The sequence below is a fragment of the Aquila chrysaetos genome, chromosome 10 (genome assembly GCF_900496995.4).
Source record: "Aquila chrysaetos chrysaetos chromosome 10, bAquChr1.4, whole genome shotgun sequence".
In the NCBI taxonomy this organism is placed as follows: domain Eukaryota; kingdom Metazoa; phylum Chordata; class Aves; order Accipitriformes; family Accipitridae; genus Aquila; species Aquila chrysaetos.
The window spans coordinates 42,638,071-42,663,983 of record NC_044013.1 but is presented as its reverse complement, the minus strand read 5'-3'; the positions used below and the strand labels follow the sequence as shown (position 1 = coordinate 42,663,983).

The window sequence follows — 25,913 nt, the reverse complement described above, 5'->3', positions numbered from 1 at the left end:
TCACCTTCAAGGCACAGTTGTTTCCCTGTAGATTGTTTCCGTAACATGTGGAAGGCCTTCCTCCTTGGCTGACCATGTTAGCATTGCTCCCCATGTCAAGTCATGTGCTGTGGGGCACAGCAAAGAAGTCAGATGGCTTCAGGTATTTTTATGTGAACTGCCCAGCTCAACATGTAGCCCTTTGGGTTCTAAACAAAAAAATAGCTGTATTAAAGCTTGAATTTCAGGGTTGGGGAATAGGTACAACTGCCACTGAAGGAAGGAGAAAAGGAAAACACTGGTTGGAATGAAAGATAGCCCATGTGAAGCAGGTCCAGTCATTCAATTTCTGTGCCTCCTTCCCTATTGACAAGAGCAGTCTACAGTCACGGAGTGGTGTTCTTGTGTCTGTATCAGACCCTGGGAGACACTCAGGGTATGGTAATAGATTCAAATACATAAAAAGGCTAGATAATCTAAATACTAATCCTTAAGCTTGGATACTTTTTTTAACAGACTCTAGAAGGTGCTTTAGTCTTTAGAAAACTGACTTGATTAATCAGGCTTTAAATGACTGACAGATAAAGCACCTTGACAATCAGTGGGCCATTAACATGGCATATTTTTTTGATTTCTGGCATGCCTTGTAGCTGTTTTCCAATTTTCATTTTCCTTCTTTTCATAGTTGTATCTGTTGAGGCAGTTCTTGTTCAAATGTATTGGTAAAACAGAGAAATACAGATACACAGAGGACCTCCAAACTTTATGGAAGAGGTCTTGCTTCCCCCATGTAATTTCATATGGTACAAAATTCAAGGCTACCAAAGAAAGACAACATGTATGTTACTGTATTCTTTAACTTCTTTTTATGAAAGTATATCTAGATATTGATTAAAAAATAAAATCCTCACATCCCAGTTCCTCTGAAAAAGACAAATATTGACATCTGTCTTATAAATTGAATATTGTTGTGGCAGAATCCCTTGAACTATCAGTATGTCTCAGGAATATTACTCAGTCTACATATATCATTCTCAGTTTTGTCACCTGCAGGACTAAATGCCAGGAGAAAACCGAAGGAAGGGATTTAGCATGATGTTTCTATAGTAAATGTTTCTTACAACATAGGGTGTAAATTGGCAACCCCAAAATATTTTAATTAAAAAGGTAATACCAGTTGAACACTGAAAGTTCATTTTAAACAGTAGGGGAGAAAGAGCCAGGTATCGGGTGAAACTAAATATTCTAAGCAGGAGAGCAAAAGCAAAGGCATTTGCATAACAAAACAAGATGATTTGCAAAGTTTCATTTGTGTTCTCACTGACATGCAGTATGGGTATACACTGAACTCAGTGCTAGGAAGAAACTGTAGGAGTGTACCAGAATCTATTTTGAAAGTCCATTTGTATTAGAAGGGTTCCTAAGAAAACAACTTTAGAAAATAAGTCAAGGAAGAAAGTTAGTGCTGAGAATATCAAGTGTGGAGTGAAAGGTGAATGCTGGAAATACACTCTCAGCACTCTCTGCTGGAAGAGAAGCCCTAGGATTGACCCCATGTTGCAGTTGGAAAAATAACATGTACATATATCTGCTTGAGGTACCTGTTGAGGTCTTCAACACTTGGAAAGTAAGTCAGATGGTCTGTTATACCATGAGGTGTCCAGTATACCAAAACAAAACTGAGAGCCACTCTGAAACAAACTCTTTTATTATATTTGATATTATATTATTGCCCCATCATTGGAAGTGTTCAAAGCTCTATAAGGTCAGATGGAGCTTTGAGCAACCTGATCTACTGAAAGATGTCCCTGCCCATGGCAAGGGGATTGGACTAGATGACCTTTAAAGGTCCCTTCCAACCCAAACCTTTCTATGATTATATTTCTATTTTCAAAATAGGACACATACTTGGAATCATCCTACCTAATTTAGGCTTGTAACTGCAGGATCTATAATTCTTGTTTTGCTACTCCTCTGCTCAGTGGAGAGAACGGCAGGGAGTAATTCAGTCTGTATATTATTTGAGTCATATTTTGGAGTTGCTTATCTTTCTACTGGTTGGAGGGGGAATGCAGGGATCTCTCTACTGACTATCGAGTATATAATCACCTCCTGTACTCAAATGCCAAAGTGAAATGAATCCAGCCCAAAGAAATGCATGGAGCTGATGCCCAGCATAAGTTTCATTGCAAAGAGAAAATGATGTTTTCTTCCAATCTTTTTTCTTTAAAATAAGAGATAAACATTTTGAAGCCTGGGGGTACACTGGTCTGTATTTTAAGCTGAACTTTTTAGGTAAAGCCTTAATTAGCACATCTTCTGTGCTTGGAAAGTGAGCTAGCAATTGGACTAGTCAGACTGAAGCCATTTTGAAAAGTCATTTCTTGGTCTATATTTCTGAATTTTTGCAACGTCTTTTGGCCCTCCATATGGGGTTTTTTTGGACAGTATCCAATTCCTGTAGTGTGTGAGGCCGAATGGCTTTTATTAAACAAATATGAAAAAACAGAACTGGAATCAAGCAAGCAGAATGAAAAGATTGCAGCAGCAGTATAGAGCCAACTTATTGCCCTCATGATGGAGGAATGGTTTTCTAATTGTTCGTGAAAGCTAATGGAAACCATATTTTGGCTGTGAGTAATTCTCAGGAGGGATCATTGTGAAGTCTTACCTCATCTCTTATACTTTACTGATAGAACATATCAAGTATTCAAAAGCAGATACACCCCATGAAGCTCAAAGTGCAGAGAAACCACTGGTCAGTTTTAGATACTAGAGAAAGATGGGACTCTTCACGGGTGAGTGAGCTTTACTGGCACATCACTGACCTGTCAGAGGCTGGTGCAGATTTACCTTCATTATGGCATGTCAATGTTGGGAGGAGTGGATAACTGGCAGAGGGTAAAGGTTAGGATGACAGAATCCAGGAACAAACTAATTAAGATTTTCATGCCCACAAGACATCATGATATCGCACTCAACTGTGTTGAGAGTAGGGGGTGTTTGAGAACTTACTCCAGTCAACATCATCTATTTCTGAGTTGTCTGTAACTAAAAATCAGAAATGCCACTTCCTGCATTTTATCCATGGAATCTTTCCTAAATGTTGTACCATTTCAATCCCTAAGATCTTTATTCCAGACTTTAGTAATAACAACCAAATCGAAGTTACTATCTTAAATGTTAAATTTGATCCACCTTTTGTCTTTGTGATGCGTATCAGTCCTCCTTGCGCTGGATGGGGCACTACCAGCACAATACAAAACAACAGGATTTCCAATTGCCATATTTGACATTGGCATCACCCCTCTATCCATCTTGGGAACAGGCTTTGTCTGCTTTTCTTTCCAAGATACACTGAATAGGTAGTCATTAACCTATGATTAATTAAGGAATTGACCAAGCTGAATCTTGTGTAGGTAGTTCACCAGCTGTGTTGTATTAGCTCCAATGGAAGGTTATCACACCCATTATAGTGGTGTTTACAGAGCTTGGGGTCCAACAGCCTTTTTTTGGTTGGTTGGGGTTTTTTGGGGGGGGGGGGGGTTTGTTTTGTTTTTGTAATGTTAGTAACAGAATCGAGGTAAACAGCACCATAGACAGATCCTTCAGCTCACTGCAATCACAAAAAATGTGGGATATTGGTAATGAATGTCAAATTGGGATTTTTGTAACTTTTATGGGTGTTTTTCACTAGGGAGTTAGCCACTGTGATCAGCATTTGTTTTGGAGTACTGTTTGTTGTAAATCTATATACCCCAATACTTTGGGGAAAGGGCTTTGCTTGTTGAAAGTGTTGCTAAAGTGATTTTGAGTAAAGCCACAAATGAACTACACAGAACTCATTTCAGATGTAAGGAAAGATGTTAGTATAAGCAAGCAAGAAAGGGATCCTGACATATGTTCTTCAAAGGTTTATGCCTATTAAGCCTATGGTATATCTTAGAATTAGTTTTAATAATTTACATCATCAGCTCATGAGATAACCCTGTTAAGTACTTCCTTAAGAAAGTCATCTTTTCCCCTCAGAGGCTAGAAAAGCTTTTCCTGAAGTGTCATCAGAGCCTTTCTTAGGGGCTTCCATAACACCCATCAGCCATGACTCACTATGTTTCTGCAGGTCCTTAAAAAAATGTTATAAAACTTGCTTGTTGATATGAGCTAAGCAGGTGGTGAGCTCTATTGTGTGCTCTATTAGTCTACATAAAAACAGGCTCATATTACTGTCACCTCCTCCCCATTCCCATCCCACCTGTTTGGCTCATCTGCCTTGTGCTGCCTCATCTTATGACTTGTTAGTCTGCCTTGTAAATTCTTTGTGGCAGAAACTTTTTCATTAGATATGTATGTATAGATAGTACCTACCATGATAGAGCCTAAATCCTTGGCTGAAGAGTATAGGCACAATTCCAATACAGATAATAATGCTAATATTGCAAGGCTCTTTCTCACACATTTCCCGTAGACAAGAAGCTCTGCCACAGGAACAGATCCCTCTTGTTTTACAAAGTGTTACTTTTGACAAAAGATAGATTCAAAAAATCAATATAGCATAGATTTCACCCAATCTTTCAGTAATGAACAGAAAAAAAACCCCAATACCATGGGGTGTTCAGCACTGTTGTAGAGGCCCTTCCCTCAAGAATAAGACATACTCTGCATTTTTGTCATAGAATTCTTTAATTTTCTTCACATACAAGAATCATACTTTTTGTGCCTAACATATTAAAGGCTTTTAGTGACCTCTGCTACCGCAAATCAGCGTAGCTCTTGTTACTGCTATAGAGGTATGCTAATTTATATCTACTTAGTTATAGACCAAGATGGAATTTTGTTTTACTGGAAATACAGATTATGGTAGTACATATCCCATTACAATGGGCATTTTATAGGTACATAGTGAGGAGATTTTCCCCACTGCAAGAAGAGCTAGTTTATGCAAATATACAGCCCAGGCATGCAATAGCTGTGGTATTCTATTCTGAAATAAATTTGGCCAAAGGACTTAAAAAAAAAAAAAAAGGAAAAAAATATTCCAAATGATGAGTAAGTATCATAACGGGTGCTAATATAATGCTATACACCTACTTCGTTATTCAGTTACTTATTTATTATCTTTATTCTTAAGAGTAATGATGTAAAAGTACTTTTTTCCAAATGTTAATTTAGTTCTCTGCAGATGGTAACCATCTGGTAAATGACAAGTCATTTACAGTATTTGATTAGCACTTTATATAGCTTGAATGGACTTATTGTTACACTATATAAGTATAGTTATGGAGGTGAAACTTGTTAGATTTGTTCTTTTCCTGTTGCTGTTACCAAAAAAAAAAAAAGGAAAATTTCAAACCTATGAATATTTTTGCCTGTCTTCTCCTATATTTATACAAGTTATTTCAAGTTAAAGACTGACATTCATAGGCCAGTTCACAAGATATTCTTGAGAGAATGACAGTACTAGGAAATATTGTTAAATTCCAGCACCACTTGTAGCAATTATGAGCGTCCTCATTCTACAATGTCACCATGTAGGTGGACTCTTATGGATGCTCAAGGAAAGCACTGGAAGCTTGAATGAATCTAAGAATCATGGCTTATCAAGTAGAAAACTCCCTCAGGGCTGCGATACGGCTTTGTATACTTATAGCAACTTACACTGTGGGTGTATTTTTAAACTAGAAAAAAATTAATATTGCAATGCACCTTAATATTACCATCATAAAGTGATCTTCTTGCACGAACTGCACACTTCTGTATTTTAATACCTTGATTAATGACAACTAACCCCCATCTGTCCATAAGCTAAGCAAGTTCTGATTAATTTCATATTGTGTTTTCTTCTAAAGTTTCTTCAAGTTATGCTGCTAAATCTTAATTTGCTGTGCCTGTTTTCATTGTTGTAAAATTACTTCACACTTTTATTTCTGTGTTTTTAATAAAATTCATTAGGTATTTTGATTTGTGTGTCTTATTTTCAACAGCTAAAAAACTTCATAATGACCCCACTACCGAATGCTGAATTAGTTCAGAACTCTTTGCAGTTATATCGTTACCTGCTTCGATGCTGTAAGCAACTTCCTGAAGAGAATATTCGTCAGCATTACAGACATGCAGTCAGGCAGGTGAGAAACAGATTTCTTTTCTGTTGGTGGAATTCGGTGTTATGGGGTGGTTTTTGGTTTTGTTTTTCTTCTCCTACAGTTTGGACCAACTCTTTATAACTCCTGGCACTTAAAAAATTATTATTCTGCAAGCTTGAAACATTAGTGGATTTGAAGGATTATACTGGGAGTATGTGAAGGAGCATTTCTTTTTGTTTGAATCTGAAATCTTCTATTTTCCTTGGCTTTCATCTCTAATTCCTATGTTAGTCAAGAGAGTGAACAACCATTCCTTACTCACCTAAATACATCTTTTATGGTGAAACTTACTGGTTCCTTGTCAGTCATTTTTTAATATATATATCCCACCCCCTCCCCAGTTGGATAAATCTCATCTAATTGTTCATATGGAAGTAATTTCGTGCCTTTGATCATACCTGTTGTCCTGGGTCTTTCTAGTTTTAACATACCAGACGATTTCATTTGTTGTTCTGAATTGAAGTTCTCTGGGGTTTTTTGTTGATGATGTATGAAAATACTGAAACACTTAATGTGAAATTATATTTGACAAGATTTGTTACAGAAATAGCACAGCCAGGTGCTACAATGTATATTTTTATCATTTTAGATCAACAGTTTGTTTGCATCAAATATTTTCTTTCAGAGTTAAGTGATCCTTATTTTGACAACTGCTGTGTTCAGTTGGCTAGTCAGTGTAACACTTTCATTGAATGTTGCAGAGTTTCAAAGTTCATGCCGATGAAGACAATCCTGAGCGAATCCAGCAGATTATTAAGAGAGCCATTGAAGATGCTGACTGGGTCATGAATAAAGTAAGTGTATCAGATTGTCTAAGTTTTGTTCTCTTTCAGTTCAGATCAAAGAAGACGACATCCGAAAGCAAGTTAGGAACAGCAAACTGTTCCATTGTCCTGGATGTTGAAGTGTCTGGGTGAAAGGAAATACCTAGCCACTAGGGATTTATGATTGTGATAGTTCTTGTTTAAAAATTCTTCTTTGTCGATATAAACTTAAGTGTATTTTTAGAACCAATGATGCTTTAAGTTGGTTTCTCTATAAATCTTTGTTTCCATGAAGAATTCTAGTAAATTTCGGCAGTGGTGGCTAGTATAACTTTATTATAGAAAAAAAAAAAACCTACAATATTTTGCAAGCCACAGTTTGTTTATATGCATCAGCTGCTTTCCTAACAGGAATCTATCCTCTCTTAGTCAGTTTAAACTCCCAGAAATTTTTTTTTTTTCTCAGATCTTGCCTGTGGCTGCGCAGAGCAGGGTTAGACAACATAGTGGCAAAATTGTGGCAATTGGTTTACTTGTGCCATAGTTATCACCCAGTGGATATGCCTCTTTACTATCACAGCACTGGAAAATACCACTCAAGCTGGTTTCTTAGGTAAAAGAATTAGGATTGTTTACCGTTAGACAGCTGAGAGTCACCTGTACTTCCTTGGATTTAAATCTGGTTGAGGAGCATGATATGTTAACATGGATTTCTCAGAGTATAATGAAAAACAAGCCAAAAGTTCAGCTTGCTCTAAATATCTGTGATTTAATTTACTAAATGACTGTTAAGTCCTCTCTGCCAGTCCATGAAATCCAAATGAGAATTGTTACAGGAGCAAGCACAGATTAGTCATAGATTATAAAATTATAGCAGTAGCCAAATCCCAGCAGTTACAGCATAGTAAATAACTGTCCATGACTGAATCTGATTTTATTCTTCCTGCAATTATGAAAAGCCTCATTCTGATTCTGCTACAGAGGTTGTAGCCTGCTTCATTGGAAAACTGGTAATTGAACTGTGTGAGAGGAGGATCAGATTCACAGTGCCTGCCAAGAAGCATTATTTTATATAGTAGAGGAAAAGCCTATCAAATTTCAATCTAACTTAAAGGAAACTGAGATAATTTTATGTAGATCATGAGGAGGGTTGTAAATCCTTGTCAGTGTGAACTGTTACTTTAGTTATGTGCTCTTTCCCACAAATAATTGTTTCTTTCTTTTTTTTTTTTTTTTTTAGTATAAAAGACAGAAGTAGAAGAGGAACAATGAAGACAAGAATGTAATTGGTAAACATCCTTAGAGGACTTGCAGTCAAGCCCAGTAATATATTGTAGTTATTGCCTGGAGTTTTCTCTTAGATAATACAAATACAATAATTTATATCTTATTGGGATGTCATGAAGCTAAATGAATATTTCTGAAGCTACTTGAGTCTGTAGATTAACAGTCACAGTCTAGGTTCAAAGTGTTAGCTTGCGTAATCACAAACTTTAGCTTAAAGCCCAAACTTGTCTAAGCTTTGAGTAACACAGAGAGCTTCTCAGGAAAACTTACTGAAAATAAAAATCTACAAAGTCATTACCAAATAATAAATAGTGCCCTGTCTGTCGTTCATGTCTGAATTACAGCGTCTCATCTGAAAGAACTTAACTAGTATCTGAGCATAAAGTTCTATACCGGGAGCCTGCAAACATGAGAAATGCTCATTGAAGATCAGAGCAAATTTCTCTTTACTTGATTGTGGACTAGATTATACTGTTAGGCTCAGATCCACTGTAGTATAGCTGTGTTTGATACACTTACTGTGTAGGTTGTTTGGTGACAAGGTTCTTCTGCATAAGTAACAGTGGATTTAAGTTTGTGTTTGTGCAACATTCTGAATTATGGTAGTCAGTCTGTTATGTCAGATCATCCTCTGTCAGGACCATAGATATGTTTTCAGAGTGACGCAGAGGTATGACCAGAGCACAGGCCTGGTTTTAATCTAGTGGCAGATGCAAAAGCGTAGGATACTGAGTAGAGAACATACCCACAAGAACTTTAAGCCCATCTGAAACTTGAACTGCAGTGTTTTCCTCTTGCCTGTCTGTGCTATGGGCATATCTTCATTCTACTCCGTAGGTTTGCACTTGAACTAATGTTTGCCTTTTCTTGTTTAAAGATAGGTGCTTGTCACCCTAATCTCTAAACTCTCATGAAAACGGACACCATTCAGATGGGTTTTGTGCACTGAATGGTATAATCACTGAAATGTGCAATTTGTACAGTTACAAAGGCCTTCACTTTTTGCAACATTTATTATATGTCCTTTAAAAATGGGAGTCCATGTCCTTTTTAAAAAGACCGTCTTTTCAGTGTCTTAACAGATTTTCATCAGGGAAAGCTCAATAGAAATACTAGCTATCTTAAGTAAAATTAATGTAGGGGTAAAAGAGTTTCCTTTTGAAACATGACCTTTGCTTTTAGCTGTACTTGGAACTTTTTGCCTCCAGGTGGCAGTGCATGCTGCGATGCGTATCCAAAGTCCTAAGTATTTCGGGGTTGGGTTTGTTTTTACTGTTTCCAAATTGTTGAGCTTCCTCACCTGCCAAAATAGAACCGAAGTGCTAAGGCAGGTCTCTTAGGCTCCAGATTTCTTTTTTTCATTCAACCATGAAAGAAACAAGAAGAAAATCCTAGCTCAAAGTAGTCAAGAAGTAGTCTTTTGGCTATAAAAGAAATGGGGGCTGTAAGTAAGTGTTTATACCATAAAGTATTGTATAAAAAAATTTCTTTTCTCTGCTAACCCTAAACCGTCTTCAAGAATTCTTGCCCTCTGTTATTCTTTCCTCTGCTACCACCACTATTGTTCTTCTCTCTCCTCCTGTATCTTTCACATGACCTTATATGCCCTCAACTTTTGTTCTTGTTCTACATATTCCTCAATTCTGTTCTCTTTCATCTTCTCTCTCTACCCTACTTCTTTCTCTTCCTCAAATCCTTTTCTGACAGGTACATCAGAAGATACTCGGGTATTATGCTGGGGCCATCCTTCTGCTTAATTTCAGATAATAAAGCATGAAGGTAATAGTTTCTCAACAAAGTAAATGTAAGTTTTTCTTCGTGTGAGGAAAACCCCTTGTCTTTCTACTTAAATACATTTTTTTTGAAAGTGCAACCATTCTGGTTTAAACTTTCCAAATAATTTGATGCAAGGTGGAGCATAGAAAATGGAACCAGTATGAAACTGAACACTGTAACAAAAAACCTTAAGTAGATTTGATAGAAGATACCTGAATGTGCTACTCTTATTCAAGAACAGCAAACAGATGACCCATGCTGTACTCCAATTCTATTACATATATTTCGTCTGTAGTATGGAGATGCACGGAGCTTTGTATTAGTGCAATAGTGAAAATGAGAAGACTCAGTAGGATTAACAGCATATGGCAACTTACTAGTTTCCTGAACTTCAAGTGTAGTGTGCTCAACAACCCTCTATTGCTTTAATTGTCTGGCTTTTTGTAGTGTGAGACATAATACTTTGTTTAATTACTGAATAGGAATTGCATGTGTCTAAATAATTCTTATATGCCTGTTATTTAATTTATGGATAGTTCAAGAAAGAAAGCACCAAGGAGCTGGAAGGTGCAACCGTGGCATGTCTGCAGCTCCAAATGTCTGAGGTGCCAGCTGAGATATGGGAACATCAGACCAAAGGTATGATAGATGTAGCTGATATGGTAGGACCGGGATCTGTGATTTTTAGTCTTTGGATACTGGTAGAGCATGCAGTTTTTAGCAGGGTACAGAGGGGGAACATGGTTGCTGGGGCAAGAGACACCATGACTAAATATTTTGACAATAGTGATTCAGTTGTAGGGCATGATGAGATGTCAGAGTCTTTTTTTCTTTTTTTTTTTTTTCTCATACAAACTTAATCTTGTTCTCAAAATAACAAACCTTTTCATAGAATGGAAATATAATGTGAAGATAACTTTATTTTCTCTGTTATGGAGCAAATAATTTTCTTGGTGGTGGGGAGATATGATGCAAACAACTATTTACTTCCTTGTAATAGTGAAAGTAACCCCAATGTTTAAGACAGACATGTTTCTCTAATGACTGGGCTGAAGAGTCATTCAGCTGCATAGCTGAGGCTTTTATATTTTCAAGACATCATACAAATTCTGTTCTTCAGCAGCATAATTTGAGACCAAAGATATTTTATTAGCCTAGATGTAGATGAGAACCTGAACTCTGAAAAGGAATTTAGACAGACCTTCAATACTTTCAACCAAAATTATTATCCAGAGAACTTCTACTCAGAAGTCATTTAATCATGGAGTTGCCCTAATTTACTACTCACTAACCTGAGAGTTATACAGTAAATTGAGTTCTCTTCATTAGTATCCTGGGTCACCTTTGTTTGAGCAGCTCTGCCTCTCTGCCACCCAGCCTTGCTTGAGACTGAAGAACTGTTCTCTGTTCCACCAATGTCTTCATTTGGTGTTAATGCCACTATGCTAATGATTAGCTGCCAGTGGCTCTAACAGGGCCCACTGTGGGAAAGACTTACACAGTCGCAGGCATAACTTTATTCCCGCTGCTCACAGGGGAGCACTTTGTTGGTCAGTGTCCTCCATGGTTCTCTGATGGCAGTTGCAAAGAAAACACCACCAAATAGTTTGGTGCATCTGTGTTTCCACATTCAGTCATCCAGAATCTCTGAAAATAAAGATGTTGGGTGCAAATTAAGTAATAGGGGATAAAAGAGTGTGTTGTATACTGTAATTACTATTGCAAAGTTTAAAAGAAAAAAGCTCCCAGAGCTTATTAAACTGTTGGTGCAACAAAGGATAAAGTCAGTAAAAAAGGACAAGCCTATTCTATTCATAGGGTTTAGTTTCTTTTTACTGAAATGAGGAACCCACTTCTGTACTTGTATATCATGCCACTTCTGGTAATTGTTGGCCCCACTGATAAGCACTCACTATCAATAAGCATTCAGTTACCAGCATCACTTTGTGTGGAATATTATTACCTGAGAATTTTCATTGTGTTTACACAACTACCTTCTGGTAATAAGTTTTGCAGCTGGTTACTGTAAGACCTGAGTCAATAACTTCCAAGTACTCCTCTACAATTAGAAGAGTTGAGTGGAATTAATTGTTCAAAGGTTGTGTACAGACAACTCTGTCAGTTAAGCTAGATAGAGGGTTTCACAGGCAGCTTGTTATGCAAGGCAAACATTAGAACAAGGAAAAGGCAGTTGGGAGACTTCTGTTTAATAGTTTGGGATCATGCTTTTAATTCTTGAAGTATGGAGAAACAGGTTATTTAGATCACGTTTTAGCTAAGGAAAATTGAGAAAAAAGTTCTTAGTTATTAGCTCCAGGTTATAGAGTTACCAATGTTCAGTCTAAGGACAAAACCAAATTTGGTGCTATACTTTCTTTTGTGTATATATATTTATAAAATGTTGGGAACCTAAAGCTGAAATTGTGTGGAAATAATTTGTACATTACAAATATGGAAGTAACATAATTGGAACAATGGCAGTGGGTTAGTCAATGTGTTTTGTTTTGTGTATAGGTTCTTGCTCTTAAGCCCACAGACAAATGTCAGAGTCTACTTTTGTTATTACCAGCCTTGAAGCCTTGATGTAGAAGCTTTCTGCGTAGTGAAAATCTTTCCTTTTTTTTTTTTTTTAATTTGTTCATATAAGATTTTGGTATGGAAAAGATTGTAAATTTGTGGTTTATCTAAAATACAGGGTAGTATTCTGCACTTCACATGGTTAAAGAGATGTATATATTTCTGATCACATTCTTATGTCAGAAGTGTTTCTGATTTCAATTCACTCTTGTCACTGGAAGTCATTTGAGCCCTGTGGGTACTGAATAGAATACTTCCATCCCCAGCCAGGCTTTGCTTAGCACGTTTTGTCAATAATTGAATATTCTTTAAACCATTCTTTAGCTTTAGCACTTTGTAAACTCTTTTTCATTTGGTTCATTATGTCACAGGCATTGCCTTTTGATTAGAGACACATGAGCTTAAGAATTTGATGCTAAACAAAAACATCTCTTCTATGGTATTTGGCTCATTTTCAAATGTTATAAGGAAGTGACTTTACTGCGATACTATAAAGAACAAGTAAGCACAGTATTTCTGAGAGAAACAAATAGTATTCACTGTGATCTTTTTTTAAGGGACACAGTTTCTTATTTGAGAATAGCTTTTAACTTGGCATTACAAATTGTGCCTTCATATAAAGCTCTGATAAGATGCAAACCGAACGGGCAGCACAGTGGCTGTGAGTCTTAGACATTCAATATCATAATATTCATTCATTATGAGAGTCCTTGACCTTAAACTCTAAGAACGAGTCTTTAGAGCTTTATGATCCACAGTGTAGTGTCCATCAGCGTCATCCAAAATAGCATATGTTTATTTGAAATGTGCGAGTAGTCTCTCTGTCAAGAACTGTGTTGTAAAGCAAGTCAATAACACATGAAAATGGCTTGACACTGTACTGTGCTCCCCATTTGGTCATTTGCTTTACTGCAGTCTGTCTTACTGTTCAGAGGTGATGTATTTCTTCTTGAGTATGAGCCAGCTGGTGCATCTTTCAACTTTTCTATTATTTGATTAATTTATCTTATACTTCTGTCAAGCCAGGTTTTATGAAATAGTGTTAACTGAAGTATACACTAGTCATCAAGTACTCCTTTCAGCTTGTGATTAATCAGGGCAGACACATTAACTTTTAAAAAAACCTGTTCTTTGAAGAATATTTTCTGTTTTCCTCATAATTGTGTTTGATATTTGAAATAGTTTTTAAAAGTTTAGAAGCAGATGGAGGCATCTGTCACTTGCAGCTAAGAGCTTAAAAATGTTTGTTTTTATCATTGATCGGAGAGGTTCCTGACACTGCACACTTAAGGGAGTAATCCTGCACAGTCAAGTAAACTAGTAGATTATGAAAAGGATATTGTCCTTACCTATGAATTGAGAGGCCGAAGAAGTTAACTTCCTTCTTCTGTAACTATCAACCTGGGTGCCTTTTCCCCCAGAAGAATCTGCCTTCATATTCTGCATTAATCCATTTTGAAATGGATTAACTTAATTTTTTTTTTAAATCAGTAATTTCTGAGACAACTTTGGGTGCTTTACTACCTCATATAAAATATTTTCTTTCAGATGTTGCCCCACAACATTAGATTGAACAGCCTCATTACTTGTGTGCTTCCTTTTGCTGGGGTTCAGCTTCATCTGTTTAAAAACTAGTGCACTTTTTCCTTTTATTATTACAGCTTATTTTTTGCACAGTCTTTAGTATCCTTCTTGAAAGAACTTTAAAAATGCTGGTGTTTTGATTAACACCATTCTACAGAACGGATTTTAAAAGATACAAAATTGACAATAAATTCTTGTAACTGATTAGGTTGACTCATGTTCTTCTTAGGTAACATCACACAGAATCTGGGATTTTCTCAGTTTTAATTTTCTCAGTAGTCATTTCATCCACAAAGTCAGCTGTATCTCAGATGGTATGAAACAAGGAACAAGGAAAACTGTGTTTCAAAACAAACGTCAGACAGAAGTTAGTAGTCTGGAAAATATTATATCATGATGGCAGACACAGGCAAAGGCTGTATTTGCTGGCGGCACCTCCCTCATACTCACCAATCTGAGGACTGATTTTTTTGCATGCCTAAAAATAGAGCATTTAGTTTTCCACAATTGTGCAACTGCAAGGACTGCTTTCTCTTTTATTTTCTGTTTTTCCTCCTCTTTTTGGAGGTCACAAAATGGTGTGTTTAACCACAGTTTACAGTACAGAATGCAGACACATCTTGAGTCTTGGAGACTTCTCTCCCTGAAGAGCTCTGTAGAGTTTGTCCTCTCTTACTTGGAAGTATCTCACAGAGTAGCTTGCAGCTTTATGGCGAAGATTTTCAAAAGTAATTATCAGATTTGTTTTAATTGCTTAATTTGGGAGAACTTAAAAATTATACTTGGTGATAGTCTTATGTGTTTCACTGTGTTGCCGTATAACCTCAGGAAAATAAGATCACTTTTTTGGACTGCTATTTCATACTCTGTCTTGTCTGTTTGGATTATGTGGAAGGGTTTCTGGTTCACTGTCTTCCTAGTGATGCATGCTTGTAACTGCAATTAACAATTGGCTTGTTGTGGGCAAGACAAGAGTAAACAACAACTTATAGTGGATCTCAATACTGGGGTTTTTTTAAGAACCAATGAGAGCTCTTAACCTACCTGATTCTCTCACATACTCATTCACTCCCACTCCCAGTGTTGTGTTGACCATCTTCCTTTAGCCTGATGATTTCAGTGTACTGAGCACCTCTCTGGTTGGGACTCTGTTGGCAAGTAGCAGTAAAATGGTTATTCCCCTACTAGCATGACTCTGAATTAGGAAGGTACTAAAATGGTAATTATTATTTTACAATTATTTCAGAAACATGGTTTAAAAATATAGAGATCTCCAAATTTTGCTCCCAACTGATGTAGTACAGCCTATAGCATCTCACAGTTACACTATACCAAGTCTGGTAGTTTCTAATTGATTAAATGCAGTGAAAAGGCATCCAGTGTGTATTATCAAACTTAAGAGATGGAGAGCCAATCCCTGTCCTCTATAACTTGTTCATCATCCTCAAAGTTAATTCATAAGTGAAGGTGCAGGTTTTATAGCTGATGTAATAATACAAAGAATGTACACAATATGAGTGGTTTTTAGCATAAAAATTAACTTGAATGAAATCCATGTCTGGTTGAGAGAGAAACAGAACCATAAACTCTTTCATCTAACAAAGACACTTTGAAAGGAACAGGTTTGGTACCATACTGAACCTGTAATCAGCTGACTTTATTGTACTATATGTGTGGGGGATTTTTTTATTTACTATTTAGAAAGTGTTTTCAATTTTATAAGTATTTGAAAGAAATCACAGATCATAATTATATAACTTTGCTCTGTAGAACTCTGTAACACTCCAAGAACCTCTGGAATTCATAGGGACTGTCTCTTAAAAGAAAAGTTGGGAGACACAAATCTTGCCTTTATGCTCTATTAAGTTCTGTCTTTGTTTATAAGAACAAAGGCATTCTAGATAATTGCTTATCAGGATGTTTACTTTTCATCCTGTTTATGGGTTCTGAATGCACCATTTTTCACTAACTTGAATACTTAGAGAAACATACCATGCTTAATCATGTTGTACTAGAATTAAAGTGAAACAGTTTTGTTCATCCAGCTTTATAAAGCGTACTCTCTGCAGTAGTCCAGATGGGCTGAGTTCAAGAGGTGGATCTGATGTTGTGGATGTATTGGCCTTCAGCAAGTCAGCTTGGAGACTGGAAGCAAACGCATTACTCCTAGTTATAACTGCTAAATAAGGGGAAGGCATAAAGAGGATTCTGAACTTTCTTTGACCACTAATTTGTTTCTTTCATTTCCCATGTTTATATGCTCTTTTAGAAAAGTAAATATTAAAAGTTATGCTGCTGTCTTCTGTGCTGAAGAACTGCATTCTCTTTTTCTCGTTTTGAACTTTATCAGTATTAAAACCTGCAGTCTATTTAAAAATTAGTTGATGGATTGCTGATCATTAGTTTATACTGTGCTCATTTGTGTGTATCAACACTGACCTGGAACACCTCTTTGAAAATGATCACTCATTCTCCATGGTGCATTCACTTCTGCTAATTAATCAAAGATGTTGTGGTGTTCTGACTGGGTAGGAACTGATTTGAGATGAGGAACTTATTACAAAAACCTACCAAAATCATGCATGAGCTATCATTTCTTAGTTCCTTATCCAGAGATATCAGGCATTGTGTAGGCAGAAAGAAACCTTGGGTGTATCATTATGTACTTGAGAATTCATCTTTCCTGATATGGTCATTCTACCAAATCAAGACTTTGTTAACTGTGAGGATTTATCTCTTATCACTGGGAAGTCATTTCAGGATGCCAGTCATCTGTCTTTCATACATGCAGATTTGTTCTCCCATTGAAAAGAAATGGGATTTCAAAAGCAAAAACATAGGAGGAAATCAGGATCGGAGATGTTATGTTGGATGAGGGTTTTGACGCTTTGTGGAAATACAGGAAATACTGATCCCTGCGAGCCCTGCTAGGAAGGTGAACAACTCAGATTCTAATTAATTCTTAGAAGCTGGTACATGAGAGAAGGAAATAACATAGTGGTTTTCAGCTTGTGCTGGTCAGAGAGCTCTCTTGAGCTGCTTTAACCTTATGGACAGTGTTGTAAAGTCACAGAAAATTCCCATTTACATTCCTTTCTGCCAGGTTTCAGATGACTAAGCCAAAGCAAATCATCACAGAAACAAGATGAGGCAAGAACATGGTTTTGACCAAAAATCTTACTATTTCTGTCACTTAACAGTGAAGTACAGAGTCTACATCAGCTCCTTTTGCTTTGGTGGCTGTGGTCCAAATACCCCCTTACTGTGATAGTTAGATGAAGCATTTAGACTGCATGAAGTGATTATTTTGCATCTTATCCTATGGGGAATAGAGACAAAAATTGTTATGGATAATAATAGCACCTGCTAATTAATCTGTAACAATCCTTCGATGTTTTTACTAGGACTGCTTAGTATAGATTAAACCCTATGATGTAACCCACTTTATAAAGCCATCTATCACTTTCTAGAATCTGACCTTACTATGTATCAACACACGGTCTTCCACATCTCTATTATTTTTTACTTTTAATAAGTGACTTTTCAAACTCCCAAGGGATGTTCCCTCTTCCAAATGCAGCTTCAAAGGCAATCTTCTCTGTTAGCGTGGTCAAGAGTTGTGTAAATAAGCAGTATGTTTGCTTGCCGAATGAAAAACAAGCTAAATGGTATGTCCCTAGCCTGGAATTCCTATAGAAAGAGAGTGAGGTAGGAAAAGCAGTGCAATTAGAATATCTGCATCTTTTACTGCTAGAATAATGTGTCCAGTTTGGGCCTCCAATACAAGAGTGGGTTCAGTGGAGGGCCACGAAGATGATCAAGGCTGGGGCATATGCCTCATGAGGAGAGGCTGAAGGAACCAGGCTTGTTCAGCCTCAAGAAGAAAAGACCCAGGGGAGCTAATCACAGCCTTCCAGTAACTTTAAGGAAGCCATTAAGGAGATGGAGCCAGGCTCTTCACAGTGGTGTATGGTGGGAAGATGAGAAGCAATGGGCAGAAGTTGAAATGAGAAGTCCAGACTGGGTATGATGAGAAACTTTTTCCCCAAGAGGACAGTCTAGCAGTAGAATAGGTTGCACAGATATGTTGTGCAGTCTTCTTCCTTGGAGTCTTCAAGATCACCCTGGATCAAGCCCTGAGCAACCTGGTCTGACCTCATAGCTGACCCTGTTCTGAGCAGGTGGTTGGACTAGATGAAATGCTGAGGTCCCTTCCAACCTGCATTCTCCTATAATCCTATGCATGATGAAAGTTTCTTTACTGACTTTGAGTTATGGGAGTTATGTTTGAGGAATATTCCATAAATCCCAGCACTATTGAGTGTACCATATTTCAGCAACTGCCTAAAGTTCACGTACATGTTGGTTTCGTTTGCTAGGCAGCTTCAAATAAGGAAATGGTTGTTTTATTTAATGGTGGAGAATTAGTCAGAATGTGTGTGAACGTATTCTTAGAACATAACTTTCGTACGTAACGAAGAGAAAGAGCATCAAGGACACAAGTAAGCATCACGTTTTAACAGCACTGCCTGAATAGGAGTTTGCAGGTTAAAGACTGCTTCCTTCCTGCTGACTGACAGTTTAGGATTAATGTTTCTCCAATTCATATAATCATTGAATGATCAACAAACAAATGAAAAAAAGATGTAGTGAGAAGATATGTTCAGACTAAAGTCTTTATTTAGATTTGTGGTAAGAGACAAAATTTCCTAAATTAGTCCAAAGATTTACTCCATGAATTGGAACTGGCAGCAGATTGGCAGAAGCTTGCTTTCTGGTATAATCAACAGAGAATAATAGGGTAAATTGTCTGTATTTTGATGTATAAGTATTTAGCTGGACTTGCAGCTCAAAATTAATGAAAACTGACAAAAAATACTCTGAAGATGCAGAAGAATGTGCCATGGAAATTGTCTTTTTTGGTAGGGGAAGGTAGATAGTTGCTACTAAAGGAGTTGTAAGCTCATTACCACAAACCCTCTAGCACTAGCTTTTTTCCCCCCCTAACACTAACAGAGGGAAGGTAATTTCACTCTCACTGAAAGTTTTGAAAATGTGTTGTAATTTTCACAGACGTTGAAAGTTGTGCAGGCTTAGGCAAGACTGGCCTAACTGTTGTACTGTATTGGCTTTGCGTGGCAAGGTTTTGGTAGCGGGGCGGGGGTTACAGGGGTGGCTTCTGTGAGAAGCTGCTGGAAGCTTCCCCTGTGTCCGACAGAGCCAATGCCAGCCGGCTCCGAGACAGACCTGCTGCTGGCCAAGGCCGAGCCAATCAGCGATAGTGGTAGCACCTCTGTGATAACATATTTAAGAAGGAAAAAAAACTTGCTGGGACAGACAGAAATGGCAGCCGGAGAGAGGAGTGAGAATATGTAAGAGAAAAAGCCCTGCAGACCCCCAGGTCAGTGAAGAAGGAGGTGGAGGAGATGCTCCAGGTGCCAGAGCAGAGATTCCCCTGCAGCCCGTGGTGAAGACCATGGTGAGGCAGGCTGTCCCCCTGCAGCCCATGGAGGTCCACGGTGGAGCAGATCTCCACCGGCAGCCCGGGGAGGACCCCACATCGGAGCAGGTGGGTGCCCGAAGGAGGCTGTGACCCCATGGGAAGCCCGCGCTGGAGCAGGCTCCTGGCAGGACCTGCGGATCGTGGAGAGAGGAGCCTATGGAGCAGGTTTTCTGGCAGGACTTGTGACCCCGTGGGGGACCCACGCTGGAGCAGTGTGCTCCTGAAGGACTGCACCCTGTGGAAAGGACCCATGCTGGAGCAGTGCGTGAAGAACTGCAGCCCGTGGGAAGGATCCATGTTGGAGGAGTTTGTGGAGGACTGTCTCCCATGGGAGGGACCCCACGCTGGAGCAGGGGAAGAGTGTGATGAGTCCTGACCCTGAGGAGGATGAAGCGGCAGAAATAATGTGTGGTGAACTTACTGTAAACCCCATTCCCTGTCCCCCTGTGCCGCTGGGGGGGGGGTAGGTAGAGAATCTGGGAGTGAAGTTGTGCCTGGGAAGAAGTGAGGGGTGGAGGGAAGGTGTTTTGACACTTGGTTTTATTTCTCATTACCCTACTCTGGTTGATTGGTAATAAACTGAGTTAATTTTCCCTAAGCTGAGTCTGTTTTGCCTGTGATGGTAATTGGTGAGTGATCTCTCCTGTCCTTATCTCCACCCACGAGCCCTTTGTTATATTTTTCTCTTCCCTGTCCACCTGAGGAGGGGGGAGTGATAGAATGGCTTTGGTGGGCACCTGGTGTCCAGCCAGGGTCAGCCCACTACATGTACTTTGCAAGTAGTCATTAAAAACAACTTAAACAGTAAAAAGGCTCATGAGGACAAAGCAGAGCCATAAAACTTCCTGATAAAAGCCCTGTCTCTGTCCAGGAAACAATGGAAAGCAGCTGAACATACTATGATTTTGTGTAGGCTAAGCTATGCTGACCAGAGTTTGATGCTCGAGTATGCAGCAAAAAGAAAACTGAGTAGGGAGTAGGTAAAGGCTGGTGTAAAGGAAAAGTTAGAGACTTACAGGTCAGCAATAAAGATAAGCACATGAGTTTTACTGAAATTGTTTCAACAATGCTATATGTTTCAATAAAAAACAAAGGAATGGACAGGGAAATCTTGTAGTTAGGGATTGCAAATTATTCTCCCTTTCTGGTGGAGAGTTCTCATGTACTATATTTAGCAGGTGAGAGACTGATGTGAGGGGAAATGAACTCATTAACTAGGTGTACTTCTCTTCCAGATAGTAGTGGGAGGGAACACTTATTTACTAAAGGACTGAGGCAGGAAGGCTTCGCTACTAATTCTAATTAGGAAAAAAGGGACAGATCCCACATGGACTAAAAAATTTAAATTTAGAAGCCATATAAAACACACCCATCTTCTTTTCCAAAACCAAATATACCAGTTTCTATCAAATTTTTCACACTGGCTCTTAGTGTAGTAAATATTGGTAAGTATATCAGGACCCAGAGGATCAAAGAAAATCTTCCATTCCAGAAAGTGGTACAACAGATGAGGGGTTTTCTTCTTTTTTTTTTTTTTTCTTTTTTTTTTTTTTGTCATACAACTGACATATTTGAGATGCTAGCATAATGAATGCCTCTCTCTGCCAGGCTTTATATGGAGATTATATCATCGTTCATGGTAGACTGTTACAAAAACTAAAAAATTTTTAAAACACTTCTGATAAATTTAAGTCTTGCAAAACAGGTTGACCCAAAGAAGTATGCATGGTTACAAAAAGGAGTGCTTTGCATTGCACAGGCAAGCTGTGAGGATGAATTGTCGACTACTCAGACGTCTATTTCCACATCTGATGTTTTCCAGAATATTGCTTGGTTAGAGAAGGCTTATTTGTGGGCTTAGTTACAGTGCACAACCACAGTCAGAGTGGGTACAAAAGGTTGATCAGTAATGTGGTCAGCAGAATGAGATTTATCATTTCTAGATGTGGGAGATGTTCCTGTGGCTATTTCCTTCTTGATCTATCCATGCATTTAATGCCTTTTCTTATCAAACAGATAAGCAGGCTGGGACAGTATTGACATAGAAATATTAGGCAGTTTTTGTGAAAAGTTCCTTGCTGGTCGTTTAGAAGGAATCAATTATAGAAAAATTCTAGAGATTTGCATAAAGTATGACTTGATAGAAGGAAAGACATGGTAAATATGCAGATCGGGTAGCTTGAAATAGTTTCTTTTTACTTGATTTGGACTGTTTAGTGGAGTCATTTTAAGATTTTTGGAGCAAATGAGCAAGATGCCTGATGATTCTTTCTCAATCTTAAGCAGATCAACTGCTCCAGCAGTTGCAACTGCTGCAAACATTGTAAAGAGTTCAGCAGTTTTGATAATGTTTTGATAATGACTTAGTAATATCTTGTGAATTCATTTTAGCATTCTTTAGCCAACCAACATCACAGACTCTATGAAAGGAAAAATCTCACAATTGCTTCATAAAGCAAGCACATGGTTTAATGGCATAAATAAGGAAGCAGTGCACTTTCAGAAGACAAAATTATTTATGAATATGCTCTTATTTTCTCTTGATTTCATCCCCTTCAAATTCAGCTTCGTGATTGTTCCTCAGTGGGGAAATACAGAACTGGATGATGATCCATCCTTCTCTGGATATCACAATTGGTCCATGTTCTTCAGAACCAGAATTTTCAGACTGGGATGCAATAGTACAGCGAATGCAAACACTTGCTTTGGGAATGAAATTCAACCAATGTCTGAACTTGTGCCTAAGACCAATTTCCGTTGGCCCAAGTCAAAGAAATGATGGTCAGCATCTTTTCAAAATGTGCACAGCAGCACTCAGTATCAACATGCCAGTCAGGAAGGCACTCAAATATGGAGATAAGTAGGGTGAGAGAAATTGAGAAGAATGAGAAATGCAGTCTCTGGGTCCAGTACAGGAGGACAAGGAAAATTTTACAGTTGTACACAGCAGAGGTTTTGTGGGAAAGGCTGACAGGAGGATTAGTGATGCTTTAGCAGAGAAAACATGCTTTCCAGTTGATCAGAGCTCCAGAGGTAAAGACCTCAGCACAGTCCCCAAAGGAAAGAGAAAAAGAAATTGCTGTGAACGTTGTCATTGCCTATGCTCACAGTGAGTCTACAGTAAACAAGGGAATGATAATGAAAAGATTATGCTGTGAGGAAAAAAAAAAAAGGGACTCAAAAGCATGTTTTCTGATTATTTCCTGATACGGGTAAGATCATTAATAATTTTCTAATGATTTATCTTCCTACTTCCTTAATCCAGGATGGAGCACTGTTGCTTCTGTTTGCATCTAAGGTTATCCTGAGTGTGTATTACTTGTTTTCGTATTAAGCAAAAAAGTGATTTTCATTATTTTAATATTATGCCTATGTGCTTCCAAAACAGAATATGGCAGAAATAGACTGCATTAAGTGTGAACTTCAGGCTCTGGGTATGTTGGTGGACTTCCCAACAGACTCAATAATAACCTTTTTCAGAGTTCATTAAACTCTGAAGAAAGAGTCTCTGTTCACATCTCATGCAAAGCATGGACTGTATTTTGTAATTACACTGGAGTCTAATGTAAACATGTGAAATCAGTCATTTAGAAGAAAGTTATGTAAAAGGTAAGAAACAAAAAACCCCACATTTCAGAAATCAGTGGTAGAACACTGGATTAATAGCCCTCATCATTGCCCAGACTGACTTTAAACATTTATTTGGTATGAATTGCAGGTAAGTTTTCAAGTCCTGTTAAGCTGAAGAATGTGATCTACCCTTCTTGATAACACATGATAACAGAGACTTAGAACTCTACTCAAGGAGTTTGTAGGGTGGCTAAATCAACCTCCAGAACTATAGCATTCTCTTCAACTTTGCAGTTTTTGGAGCAGCTTCTATGGAAGTATATTGTTTCAATGATATTTCTAGCATATTCCCGTGAGAAATAATACAATTGGCTGTATGTTCCTTCACACTGTGGTTAGGGACTGTGCCGAGAGATCAAAATTCTGTATGTGTTTTAGCAATATCTTAATATCTTTGGATGAAAAACAGCGCAGAAATACAGGATGCAGTTTTACCCTATAAAAATAGTCCTTGTGATTTCTTAGGCTGAATTTTAGCTTCTCTTCCCTTTTGTTTAAGGTATTCTTAACTTTCTGAACTTAAGTTACTTTCATACTTCAATATTCTGTTCTTCATTTCAGCCCAGAAATTTATGGTTTGTTTTTTGAAAACCAATATTTAAATCTCTTGTATTATCTGATCTGGATTAGAAATTTCTGTATCCTACTGACATCAACTAGTGTTCTGTTACTTAAATTGGAGTTTCTTCCTCAGACCATGCTTTTACTAAATGAGAACACATTTGTAATTCTGTAGTTCGCTGTTATTTCTCAAGAAAAAAAATCTTTTTGCACATGGTCATTTTCAGGTCATCTTTCTTTACATTCTGCTGTGACAAGCATGAATTGCAGGATCAGAGATAACAAACACTGTTCTATACATTTTCCCTATCCACATGCCAGCTTTTCCTTATGCTCCAGACAGTGACATCTTCAATAGGCTAAATGTAATGAAATTATGTCAAGGTGTGTAGGGCACACAGTCCAGTACGCATGCAGCCCAGCAGACAGCCACATGCAGGGCACCAGTTTTTATGCCCAATCAACTGCCAATTGCTATTTTACTTTTTTGCTTTAATCTGTTAGTAGCTAGTCTTTATTGCTGCAGCTGTGGCTGAGGATCCTGTGGCTGGGTCAGTATGTTTCAGAAGTAACTTCTGTGCAAGACAACGTGCGTCCAGGCACAAAGAAATCTGGTTATTGGTTGTCTGATTGCTTTGTTCCTCCTCCACTTCCTTGTCAATGTTTGTAATACGCACACATGGGAATTTTGAAAGGGTGGCTGATGAGGGAATTTTGTTATTACTGCATTTCTGAATTTGGCTGAACTCTTACAACTAGCAGACAGGAAGGGATGGGTTTACTGGCACAGCAGTATAAATTTAACACTTATCCTAACTTTCATTTTCACCTTCAGTTATTCACATTATGAAATTTTCCACTCTGCCCTGTCATCACTTGACGTGCAATCTTACACTGCCTAGATCAGGACGTGGCAAAAGAAACATTATGCTTTTCACCCTAAACTGCTGCTTTTAATATAGCTTAAATCTGCAGAAACTAAAAAGGAGTCCAGCAAGCACTGAAAAATAAGACCAACAGAAGTGGGTCACCTATAACCTTTAAAAAGTTCTTATCATATAACTCCTGGATCCCTCACAACCCACGTGTCACAGGCTTTCTCTTCCATTTCTGGTATGTTTGGTATTTAGTGTAGTCTCACTATTTAGTGTAAGACTTGTACATACTATCCCAGGGTGGTATGTGGCACCCAGTCTATGACACAAACCCTCACCATTGTCATTATTTATGTATTTATTTACCTCTGACTTGAAGAAGTACAGAGAGGCTTTCCTGTGGCTCAGTGCCCCATTGCACTAGGCATTGGATACAGCACAAGCAAAGAGACAATACTTGTCTTAAAATAACTTAAGTATGTAATACACACTAAAGTGTTGCCAGGGAAATTATGTCTTTTCTACATTTAAGTAATAGCAAGCTGAAAAACATGAATGGAGTCTCATAGTTGTTAGAGAAAACAGCACTTCAGCCCAGAAAGGGAACAGAAAGTGAATGGATGTTCTTAATGGACCAAACGAGTTAAGTTTTTTGTACCACAAAGTGGTTGGTCACATGTGAAAGTAGTAGTGAGCATTTTACTGAAAAGCATGAGTCCCATTTCCAGGATGTAAATGGTCTTTTGTGATCTGACTTCATTTTGACTGATTATCTTACTCTTTGGTGTCTCATCTAAGGTTACAAGGCAGCTTTTTTGCTGTAAATCCTGCCTGTCATACTGACTTATAATTGTTTTCTGGTGGTTCAAAAATATCTTAGTTACAGCTGATCTTGCTGATGGGGCAGGGAGATGGACCAGGTGTCATGTAGGGGTCCTTTCCAATCCTTTTTTAATGATTATGTGTTACTGGTATTTTAAGGACCAAATTTCCTTTTCAGCCAGTGAAGTTAATCAGAGTAAAGCAGGAAACAGAGTATGTTTCCTCGGGAAAAGGAAATGCATAAAGAACAGAGCCATCAGTTTGTAAATGCAAATAGAGTACTTCATCCTCATCACTGGAGGAACATATGAAGTCTTAACGAATCTTCTAAGATGCCTAGTGTTTATAGGTGACTGCAATGTTATATTTCAAATCTGTGATGTCATATGCAACGTTTCTGAAAGATCATCACGGA

The 25,913-nt window shown here is 38.0% G+C and overlaps 1 protein-coding gene across 3 annotated transcripts in view; it reads left to right on the top strand.

Annotated features, from left to right (window-relative positions):
- Positions 1–10,585, top strand: part of LYRM9 (LYR motif containing 9) — a 44,726-nt gene extending 34,141 nt beyond the window's left edge. The window contains exons 3-6 of one of the 3 annotated variants that reach the window (XM_030027588.2): positions 5,961–6,101; positions 6,821–6,913; positions 8,124–8,172; positions 10,483–10,585. In XM_030027588.2, the coding sequence (XP_029883448.1) occupies positions 5,976–6,101; positions 6,821–6,913; positions 8,124–8,141 (237 nt within the window). In that variant the 5' untranslated portion in view covers positions 5,961–5,975 and the 3' untranslated portion in view covers positions 8,142–8,172; positions 10,483–10,585. Of the gene's footprint in view, positions 1–5,960; positions 6,102–6,820; positions 6,914–8,123; positions 8,496–9,047; positions 9,208–10,482 lie in introns of those variants that run through there. The other 2 variants (XM_030027589.2, XM_030027587.2) reach the window with 2 other exon arrangements.
- Positions 10,586–25,913: the final 15,328 nt, after the last annotated feature.